The sequence below is a fragment of the Cervus canadensis genome, chromosome 13 (assembly GCF_019320065.1).
Source record: "Cervus canadensis isolate Bull #8, Minnesota chromosome 13, ASM1932006v1, whole genome shotgun sequence".
Classification (NCBI taxonomy): Eukaryota; Metazoa; Chordata; class Mammalia; order Artiodactyla; family Cervidae; genus Cervus; species Cervus canadensis.
In genome coordinates this window covers 48,998,805-49,010,892 of record NC_057398.1, presented here as the reverse complement: position 1 = coordinate 49,010,892, position 12,088 = coordinate 48,998,805, and the positions used below count along the sequence as shown (strand labels likewise).

General features: G+C 33.1%; 1 protein-coding gene across 9 annotated transcripts in view; it reads right to left on the bottom strand.

Annotated features, from left to right (window-relative positions):
• Window positions 1-12,088, bottom strand: part of CDC42BPA (CDC42 binding protein kinase alpha) — a 295,068-nt gene that overhangs the window by 55,338 nt on the left and 227,642 nt on the right. For 7 of the 9 annotated variants that reach the window (XM_043484937.1, XM_043484940.1, XM_043484939.1 and 4 more), the window contains 5 exons: window positions 11,756-11,880; window positions 10,135-10,240; window positions 9,543-9,691; window positions 7,917-8,008; window positions 5,593-5,669 (listed from right to left, as the gene is read on the bottom strand). In XM_043484937.1, the coding sequence (XP_043340872.1) occupies window positions 5,593-5,669; window positions 7,917-8,008; window positions 9,543-9,691; window positions 10,135-10,240; window positions 11,756-11,880 (549 nt within the window). Of the gene's footprint in view, window positions 1-4,468; window positions 4,517-5,592; window positions 5,670-7,916; window positions 8,009-9,542; window positions 9,692-10,134; window positions 10,241-11,755; window positions 11,881-12,088 lie in introns of all 9 variants that reach the window. The other 2 variants (XM_043484945.1, XM_043484938.1) reach the window with 1 other exon arrangement.

The following is a 12,088-nucleotide window of genomic DNA, read 5'->3' as shown; positions in this document are numbered from 1 at the left end:
GGGGGGAAATTCGAGCTGGTGAGCTCCACTGCTCCCCACCTGTAACCTAGAGACGAGGCTGGACCTGATATGTAGTATCATAGGCAGTCTACGATTGGGCAAGTGGTGCTGAGAGGAAAGATGAGGGTAAAAGAGGAAACAGTTTTCACAGCAGAAGGGATCCTGGTGTCTGTTTGACTGCTGTCTTACTGGCTCATATGGGCACGCCTTACCCAAGAGACTACTTATCAAAATGGCCTCAGTTTCTTTCAAAATTAACTCACCTCTCTTTTATCTGCCCTAAAGAATGCCATACATACCCCTTTATCAACACTTCCCTATTACTCCTAAGACTGAAAATCCTAGTCACTGTCATTAATCAGGGAGTAACATATCTACTGGGCTTCCCAGATGGCTCAGTGGAACCCTCTTAGACTGTTGGTGGGAATGCAAACTAGTACAGTCACTATGGAGAACAGTGTGGAGATTCCTTAAAAAACTGGAAATAGAACTGCCATATGACCCAGCAATCCCACTGCTGGGCATACACACCGAGGAAACCAGAATTGAAAGAGACATGTGTACTCCAATGTTCATTGCAGCACTGTTTACAATAGCCAGGACGTGGAAGCAATCTAGATTTCCATTGGCAGACGAACGGATAAGAAAGCTATGGTACATATACACAATGGAATATTACTCAGCTAAAAAGAGTGCATTTGAATCAGTTCTAGTGAGGTGGATGAAACTGGAGCCTGTTATACAGAGTGAAGTATGTCAGAAAGAAAAACATCAATACAGTATATTAATGCATATATATATAATATGGAATTTAGAAAGATGGTAACGATGACCCTATATACAAGACAGCAAAAAAGACAGAGATGTAAAGAAGAGACTTTTGGACTCTGTGGGAGGAGGCGAGGGTGGGGTGATTTGAGAGAATAGCACTGAAACATGTATATTACCATATGTGAAACAGCTCACCAGTCCAGGTTCAATGTAAGAGACAGGGTGCTCAGGGCTGGTGCACTGGGATGACCCTGAGTGATGGGATGGGGAGGGAGGTGGGAGGGGGGTTCAGGATGGGGGACACATGTACACCCATGGCTAATTCATGTCACTGTATAGCAAAAACCACTACAATATTGTAAAGTAATTAGTCTCTGATTAAAAAAAAAAAAAAAGAATCAGCCTATAATGCAGGAGATGCAGGTTTGATCCTTGAATTAGGAAGATCCCCTGGAAAAGGAAAATGACAACCCACACCAGTATTCTTGCCTGGGAAATCCCATGGATAGAGGAGCCTGGCAGGCTACAGTCCATGGGGTCGCAAAGAGTCAGACACGACCTAGCGACTAAACAACAACATACCTATCTACTAGTGAGAGTGCTGTGGTATATAATGACTAAAGTCACTGGGCTAAAGATTTTCTAGGGTTCTTTTCTCCTTCCAAAGTCTGTTATTCTACATGTAGAAAAGTCCAAATGCCTAAGCTCCTTTGAGTTACAGAAGTAGAGTGTGGAGAATGTATTCTGCTTTGTCTGAATCAGAGGGAAGGAAAGACTGGTGTTACAAATGCTCCTTCTCTTCTGTTAAGAGCTGTCTAAACAGTGTAACTAAAAGGTAAGCAACTTGTTCCAAATGTCTTCCAAGACTGCCACAAATTCTAGTATTCATCTGAATTCTGAATTACAGACAAAACATACTGAGGAAAAACTAGAGATAGGAAAGTGATTAGGCATACTATAAGTAAAATAATTATAGTGTTAACAGGCCTGCGTGGGGGGGTGAAGGATAAAACCAGAAGGTAACTTTGGAGGAGGGGAGGCGCTGGTAGTAAAGCACTGAAAAATCGGAGGGCGGTATGAGGGCACTAGGTGACTAGGAGAAGGACAATGACGTGTGAACACAAAAGAAAACTGCACTTGTATAATTTTGCTTAAAACTAACCTTATTCCTTCCTATACCTACAAATTCCAGCTGCAATTCAATTTTAGATCTTTAGCACAATATTCTTCTTTTCTATAGTGATGAGACAGGAAACAGAAAAGAATGAGCAGAGGATGTATCCTATGGGTTAGTTAATAGAATCTACTTAGTAACAGAGGGCAGTCACATATTATAAACAAGATGCACAACAGCCTAACTAGTTTGGGCACACAGAACAATCAAGATTTATTTTCATCCTTAAGAATCCAAGCATTTAAGAGTAATAAGAAAGTCAAGGAACCTGAGTTTTATCTATTAATACTAAATACCTTCGATGCTGAACCTAAGCATGCCAAAGATTGAATACCATTTTTCTATTATGACTTTGAGGATGAAATGGATGCTAATGATGAAAAGGGTAGTCATAGTTACAAACTATGAGGAGAAATAAGAGGTTTATGCCATAAAATATGAATTAAGAATACAAAATTTTTTTTAAATGGCAGCTTACGGATAGTCTTCACCCTGACATGAAAAATCATCTCCAACAGTAATGCGATTCAAAAGGAGGAAAGCATAGTGATTCATATTGGTAGTGAGTGGAAGGCTGAGTGGTAAAGAGCTTAGAAAGTAATCAAGTGAAACTGAAATTGTGGACAAGAAAGGAAGCTAAAGAGAACACAGCAATGGAGGGGAACTGGCCTATTAAGAGTAATGAAATAATAACCAATATCATTGAAGGCATTAAATACATTGTCACTTTAAGTTTTCAAACAAGCTTATGAGATTAGTACTATTATTATCCTTATTTGTCCAATAAGCAAACCAATGCATAGAAAGGTTAGATAGCTTGCTCCAAATTATATACCAAGAAAATGTCAGCAACAGGATTTGAATCAACTTAAGTACTTCAGCAATAAATGGAGAGGAAAGTGCTTAGGAAGCAAATGAGAGGAAAAGCATGCCCTTAAGGAGCTGGGGCCTGAATCATAAACATTCAGCAGTCTTTGTGAACTTAGCTCCTGCTTATTTTATAATAGGAGTTCCTTTGTTCTGCTTTACAGTTTAGATCTGAATTGAATTGACTTGAATCTATGAATCTATGCTGAGTAACAGTGGGGGAAGGATAAGAAAGGATATTCCTGGAGCATGAGTCAAAGTGGGAAACTCAGACACTACAGTGGGGTGGTGGAGGACAGCATGTTAGAGCAGAGACGAGACAGCAGTGGGCTGAAGTGTACTTTTGTGGAGAAGAGCTGATCTACTTATCAAAATATCAAAATACTACTCCTGTGCTTTACATTCAGAGATTTCTGCGAGAGAAAAAGGGATGTAGAAAAGAGTTTGTTAGAAAGAAAAATGAAAATAGTGTTGTAGGAGAAAGAACAATTAAAATGTTTGTTCAGATTTCCTTTCCATTCTTTTTAAGGTGAATGTTATCTATATGGAAATACCACACTGAATATTTTAGTAAAATATACATCAGATTATAACATCAAATATTATTATGTATCAAGAAAGTTCTCTTTTTATCACACTTTAAAAAACCATCACTAGTATAATTATTTATCTCAAGAATAGTAAAACAGTTTCCATTAGAATGAAAAGGTGTGCATTTTGGTATAAATATTTCAAGAAATAAAAAAAAACACTCAAAAATATAGATCAGGATTTTTCTTTAGTAAAAAATTATGATTTTCAATGTAAGAATTATATTTAACAAAACACAAAAAATAAAACATTAAGAGTTCCCCCTGATTTAAAAAAGTTATATGCACTGCATTTGCATCTGAATCCATTTTATTTCCTAATTTCTGCAAAGATAGAGTGCTCAATAGGAAAATATAATGCTTTACAACAAGAATTACGGTGCCATTTAAAGCAGAATAAAGAATGTTCATGTCAGGTATTTCTGTAAGAGAACAATACACATTAGGAACTTCTAAATTATTGAATCTATAGAATTAATTTAGGAGAGAAAATGATAATGCAGTCAATTTACAGTGCATATGTTAACTAAAATCAATTTTCACATTAGAAGAGAAATTCTGTCAGCATTAAAAATTGATTTGCACTCAACTATTGTGTTATGTATGATAAACTCTATTGGAAGAGTTAATAAAATGTCACTTTTTATTATACCACCAGAGGCTTGCTTTTAACTAACATATAAACCAAGTAGTAAACTGCTGGAAAGAAAAGGGAAATGTGAAATAGAAACTGCCTTGAAAAACAAAAATGAGCAATTATTTATATCTATATAGCTATATAGTGACAATAATCAAATAAGCACTCCAGTCTTCAGCACTGTTGCAAAGAATGGAACTACAGAGATTCTCTGATGGCCAATGCATTTTTTAAAGTACATTTTTATTTTATTATATTTAATAATGATAACTCTTCTTTGTATTTAAGGCAAGAAAAAAGCACATTTTGGCTCACAAATTATCAAGTGTGATATTTCTAAAACTGACTGCATTACTAGGTAAATTCTTCATATCAATTCACTGATCTCTTTTACTGAAGGATGCATTTGTTTGAAAATCAAAGACTTACGTCATCCAAAAAATCAATCAGTGAAGATGAGGAAGAAGAAAAGGAATCCTATTTAACGAATACAGCAATAAAAAAATAGAAAATATGGATGAAGCAATTTAATAAGAACAAATAATAAATCAAAAATTTTGTAGAACAATTGAAAGGCAAATGACATTAATTCAAATAAATAAATGAGAAAAGCAGTTATTGTCATTGTTTCTCAAGAAACTTAGAAATTCATTAACTACGTTTTAAGGAGTGATTCTTTTTCCCTTTCCCAAAAGAATGAAATACAATTCATATACTGTGCTCAAGGTGTAATAAATTAAAGCTCATTGCAAATCATTATTAATTAAATTAAATGGAAGCACTTTAAAAGGTAACAACTAAAGGTAAACAACAGAATCTCTGCCTTCTAACTGTTCCCACTAGAATGTAGGCTTCCTGAGGGGCAGGACTTTATTGATTTTGTCACTATTGTATTTCCAGCACCTACAACAGTGCCTTGCTCAGATATGTTCAATTATCTGTTGATTAATATATAATTACTAACAATTTTTTTCTGAGATAAAAAGTTCAACCATAAGCTTTTTTCTAGCAAAGAATTTAAGTACCAAAGAATGACAGAGTCACACAGTCACTATTTCATTATTCTGGAGTGTGCCAAATAAAACTCTATATGTAATACTTTTAACAAAAAGCATTCCTTTGGTATACTTCTAAAAAACTCTATTGATTTGGAATTGGAACCAGCACTGCCCTATTGTGAGCTCTGACATTTTCATTTGCTTTTTTTTTTATTGTGGCTCTATGCTTTGGAGGAAAAAAAAAGTTAAAATTATTTAAAGTTAGGATCTGTTCTGAACTTACTGTTCCTCAGGGAAAGAGATGAAATTTCTTTTAAATCTTACAATGACTCTCTTATTTAGATCTTAGATATCTCTTAAATACAAGAAAAGTTTATGATTAAAGTTTCCATAATATTGTAGGACATATCTTTCTTTCATAATACATTTTTGTTTATATAAGATTCTAGGTCCTCTTACATGGGATGCAATAAAATTTTTATTGCAAATAAATTTTAAATCACAAAGTAAATTTTAAATCGACCACAGGGGATATCTGAAAGGTTTAATACTTACTTCAAATTGATCCAGAGCATCGGTAGGCGTATTCAAAAATGCCAAGAAAGAATGCTGTGAGTCTTGGTGCTCTATACCTAGAAGACAGCAGCAACTTTTCTTAAAACTAGAACAATTAACACTAATTTTCATGGATGACCTTTCCTGTCTGAATGTATTAAAAAGTTGCTTGCAAGCTACCATATTTTAAAACCAATTAACATTATTAACTCCACATATTAAAAAAACTAAAATACATTCGTGTTTCTTGTACTATGACTCAATAGTTAAATTACATCAATCTCTAGGAAATACTTGTTTCTTGACTTACTTGAGTTCTTGAATTTCTTTTCCTGTATAGTACACCATAAAAAGCACATTAAATCTTTTGGTAGACTTGGGAAATTTTTTAAAAATAGGACTCTGGTTAGGTCTGGTTTTTCTAAGGTAATTTAGCACCAAACAAGGTTTCCTTTCTGAAATACTTTCATCACGTATATAGTATACACCAATACAAATAACCTTTTATTTAAAAAATGCAGCGGTAAATCAAACTTATTAAATTATGAATAAACTTTTGCTCAGGCTTCAATCTGATTTCATTTACTGTTTTATTGACAAATTGCATGACAAAAGTTTGTCTGAGAAAAACTAGGGCTGGAGAATGAGGACTCCAAACCTGAGCTTTTCTCAGACAAATTTTTAAAAAATCGATGCATATCTCTTGGCTATGGTATTAACTATAACTGCATAATTTCCAAAATAATTCTTAATCATACACATATAATGATAAATACTAGGGAGGGAAAAGGAGAAACACCAATACACACTTCTGATCTCCATATCATTAGGACTAAACTGATCCACTAAATTGGTATCAATTTATGTGCCTTTTTGAATTACTCTCTAATAATATACCATGGTTGCCGAACATGGCAGTGTAGAAATCTGTTCCATGAATAAATGTTTGCTGCGAGGGTTTTTGCCAAGCCCTGTCTACATACTGGAGATACAACAGTAAAGAAAGAGACAAAATCCTTGCCTCATTATATAAAAATTACATTATATTATTTAAATAGATCATTTTATAACAGTGAAATTTTATTATTCTGCAATGCTCAAAATTCAAATAAAAGCCATAGGCTAACATACAATGTAATAAATTTAATTTCTTCTTTTGCAAATTTTGATCTACTATAAAATGATGCAATCAACGCCAACTGGTTAAGTCATACTCTTCACTGCTCTCTTTTCTATATAAATTGCTTTTTGGGCCACAGGTCCTCCGTGTCTTATATACTTTTTCCTCTACTTGCTAAATAATGCAGCTCCCTCCATTCTTCATATGTGAAAATTAAAGCTTGATTCTCATTTTAGCATGATGCCTTATGCTCCTAATCTGAGTTCCTAATTCACTTTTTCTGGATTCCTTCCTTTCTCATTCATAACAAAAATTTATTGAACGTCTACTACTTTTAATGGCTTTTTTCATGTTTACTCCTTTGTGTGATTACTCTCTTTCCTCCACAGTTTTAAAAGCAGATGGAGAGACCCAACCAGCTTTGTCACTCTGTGTCACAGGACTGGGAAATAACAGGGCAGCAGGTAAGTGCAACTTAGAGCCAATTCAATTAGGTCAGTATTCAGCCAGGAATACTGTTAGGAAAATGAATTTCTAATAACTGTATATAAGAGATCCTTTCATTAAGAAAATAACATTTTGAATTTCTAAAAATTAAATCTTCACATTCTTTATGCCCACATGATGGAAAGAAAATTAAAGTTCATGTAATAAAGCTACCAAGCACTCTGAGTTACTTTTTACATTAATTATAACGTGCTCAAGTAATATTTTCAGGAAAATGGGAATAAACTCTGAGAAATCCCACAGGGCAAGCAATTTGAGTATCATATGTGGACGAAGATATCAAAATGTCAAAATAATTCTTTGTTATTGAATTGCCTTTCTAATACTGGATTAATCTAGTTATTTCTTCAACTACCCTGAGAGCTAATCCTCTACAACATTTGAGAATAGTATAAAGTATATGCAAAGAACAAATGTTTCTAATCACAAAAATATTGTTCAAGATATAGTCCATGGCCCTGAAAAAATAGTTGGAATATATGGCAAAATGAGTTTTCTCTTATGAAATCTTTAACAGTGTGTATCAGGTAAAACAAAATAATTCAGAGACTTTATCTACCAAATATGTGCATGTGTGTACCATATAGTCATACATGTGAACAATTCTCCTACCTACACATTAAGCTGATTCTTCTATAATAAAATGTATTCATAACAGAACATTACATCCTGATGGATGCAAAATACATTCCCATACCCTTTTCAGATCTAAGCTCTTCAGTGTCCTTTATCAGTTGTTCGATTTCTGATAGTAGTTCCAAGTTCTTCTTCTCTGAATCTTTTAGTTTACTTAAATGAGGGAACAAAAGGAAAAATGTCATTATTTATATTGTTTGTCAATGAGCCATCATGTATGTAGTTGAACTTACTTGGTTTAAATGTCAGTCATGATGATGCAGGGAGTTGAAAACCACTGCAGGAAGGACAAATCCAGCCTGCCATCTACTCTTGTGCAAATAAAGATTTACTGGCGCACACTCAGGCTCATTCATTTAAATGCTGTCTGTGGCTGCTTGCATACTCAACAGCACAGTTGAGTAGACAGAAACTATGTGGCCTATAAACCCTAAAGTATTTATTATCTTGCCTTTTATTGTAAAAGTTGCTAGCCATGAGCTAAATTATTAAATTAAAAAAATGTATAAAATCAAACATTAACTTTAGAATTCTGTTAAATTTCTTTCATAGAGAACCATAACTAAGTTTATAATTTTCAGTTTGACTCGTATTCCTGATTTATAAACAAATGTGTAAGTTTTATGTCCTAAGCTTAAGAAGAAAGATCTCACTAACTCAAATTACAATACAGAGAATGACTTTTAGTAGTTCTTCATGTTGGGATCAACTCATATTCTCCAGAAAAAGTTGTTTTCCATTTTCAGTGTCATACTAGCACATTTAAGTAAAGCATATTTAGTTTGTAATTGACTAATTTATAATAAGAATTTATAATTCAATTGAGGAATTTATAATTCAATTCAATCAGAGATACATGGCATCTCTGATATAATTAAAAACATTAATGACTGCAGTTTAAGGACTAAGGCTTCATACCATTAAAAACAATTTATAGGCCTATATTTCCTTTTGTGACTCAATGACCTTGCAACCTTAGGTATTCTGAGCACTGAATGGATTTTCCTATTTGTATTTTGATTTGTAATATGAACTTTCTACTGTTTCTCCATATCACCTACACTGACTTATTCTTGAACCAATCCAATTATGATTTTCCTTCTATCATTTATTCAGAGTATGATTTGGTCTACTGCTGTGATAACAGTGGAGGGAATGTAATCATTAGCTAACTGTCCTGAAGAGTGCAGAGGATATACTTTTTTAAAACATAGTAAGAAAAAATTATAATTTAAACATATTATACCACTGTGAAATTCATCATCACTAAGAACCTTCATTTATAGAAAATCGATGGTAGAGGCCAGAAATTACAGATGACTATATTTTGTTCTGACTCTATGCTACATTTTTATACTAATGTAATATTCTTGAGCAAGAGATAATTTTGAATTTAATACTATAAAATTTGAAAATGAACTAAATTTGACAAAAAAGGGAAAAGTAAATAATAGAATATTAATACTATTAATTCCACTTTAAGAACAAGTCAGATAGAAACAGAGCTGTATTAAAGTCCCATTACTGCATAAAGGCCTAAAAGAATCAATTCATTTTCAAACATACCATTTTTTTTGGGTCATGATTTAAAAAAAAAAGTGATAGGTAGGAAACTAAATATGTAATTTCTCTCCAGATACTTTTGGATCAAATCAGAAATCACTCTAGTGGGACTATAGAGTCTTACCATTCTGTTATGATGTTAGATGCTTTAACTTTATTCAGCTCCTCTTGGATGGCCTGTTTGGCTCTTATTTCTGCATCCAGAGCTGACTGTAACTCCAGTCTGGCTGACATATCCAGTTTTGCAAAACGTCGCATTTTCCAGGGCATATCCTATGAAACAACACGACTGTGCTTTTAGTTCTATTCTATTTTTACATTTAAGTTCAGTAATATAAGTGAATTTTTTTTTAATAAGTGAATTTTGAAAGTACTTAAAAGAACTATCTTGCCCTAATTACAGAATAAAAGAGATATATTTATTACTAGTGAAAATATATTCTTTTTCATTAAATTCAGAAATAACTGTAGACTCATTATAAATACATTTATTTTTTATGGTTATTACCATTAATGGCTAGCCATACAAATGACAGTTAAGCAACTATGTATTATAATTTCTTAAGCTGGAGGAACTTGGAATGATTTCTTATGAAAAACTTTCTAGTAGGCAAAAACTAGAAGAACTGATATAATTACTCAGATTCATTACAGTGTTTTCTGAGCCTTCCCCCCAACTAATATAATAAGCCTGTTGACTAAATGGTAGAGCTTACTGTTGCTCGGGTACCCAAGCTGGAGTTTCTTAAAGCTTCCAATTCTTCAGTCATTTTAGAAGCTAAGGCTTGAAGATACCCTCGTGCATCCTTTTCATCACTGACCCTAGAATATATACAAATAAAGACAGATCAAGTACCAAAGTAAAACAGAAAACTTCAGTGAGACATATATTATTTTAAAGCATCAGTAAGTTAACTTTCAAATAGTTGAGAACCCTGAGAAGAGTGAGTTTATCTTTTACTTTTAGCCTATTAGGTATTTAATGCAGACTGACTTCCTGTATTCTTGATTTTTTTCTGCATATTTCATTTGAATGTGATATATGCAGAAAAATTTCATCTTCATCCTTTCTACTTATCCTTTCCAGACAGTCCATAATTACAGCTTCTTTCCTTTACTAGAACCACTTCCCATTCCATCTCAATTCATCATGCAATTACTTGAAAAGATCAGTGGTCTAGGATTGCAGGCTTTGGCCAAAACAGTTTTGTTTTCTATAAAGTCATTTTCATTAACATCTTAGTTACAAATTTGATTACATAATGATGGAGTTACAAATGAAGAGTCATAATGTTTGATGTAAAGCAAGGCTAAAGATTATAGTGATTTTACTATATTAAAGAACCATTAACTGTACTATTTGGAACACAATCAAACTTCTACAATTTGGGCATTTTCCTTTAGATATGCAGTGAATAGTCACATTCATAAGCTAAAGCTGAGTTAACATAAGGGCTCTATAGATAAATCAGTATCAAAATACATGAGTCAACTGGGTAAGATTACTTAAAAAGACAGTGTTTATTCACCTATGATTTCATTTAAGAAGGAGAGTATTAATCTAGTATAAGTAGGGAAAAAATGCTTAGAGGACCAAAATAAGAGCATTATAAACTAAAATTCTCACCAAATTCTTGGTCTATAGATACATGAAGAAACCAGTAGTTGTTTATGTAAATAAACATCAATAATATGCTGAAAAAGTCAGAAAGTTAAAAAGCATAAAAAGTTAAGCTACCTATTTTCATTAGAAAATACAATCCCTGTTGGATTCAACTTTAAGTATTATAAAAATATACAGATTTTTACAAATACCAGAACAATCATATAATGAGTTAATTAATATGAAAGTCACTAAGGTAATTATCCCAAATTAAATCCTACGAGCTTAAAGAACAGTTGATAAAACTAACTGTAACCATTTAATGTCTTTAAAATGCCATATGTGAATTAGTCTGTTTTAATTATAAAAACAGTGAAAGCATAACATCTTTAGCTTCTAAAATTTTCTCCAGGCTTTCTGTTTCCTAAAATAATCACAAATACAGGAATTTTGGTCTTAGGAATATTGATGGCTAGCAAATGAGTTTCTTCGGTTCTGTAAGGACTAACTAACTTTCTTCGGAGAGAATAATATTTTCTTTCTTAGAAAGAAATATCAGCTTCTAATGAAACTGTAAAAGCTGCTACGGAATATCTGACAGAGTTAAGGAAAAGTGGAAAGAACAGAAAACATAGAAGAAACACAGACTAATAATAAATATTCCTCCTGGAATTCATACCAATTTGACTATATGGCCAAAAATCACCCACAAAACACATTTAAAGAGTACTCACCACTGAATTATTTCTGTGATCTGAGCTTCCCAATGTGCAACCGATTCCTTCTTATCTGCTAGATCTTTTACCTCTTCTTCTAACTGCTGGTTGCGTGTACTTAAGTTCTCATACAAAGTTGTAAGCTGAAAGGCAGTTTTAAGATGCTTAAAGAAGTGTGACTTTTAGGAACAGGAATTCAAGGTGCCTCAGATGCCTCTTGTTACATCTCTTTAGTCAAAAATGCATATCTTCCTGATTTTCTATTGTGATGCACCCTCTGGTCACTGAATTTGGAAACATCAAGTACTCTGAATTCTCCCTCTGCCTTTGCTTTCCCTTCACTCCCTATAT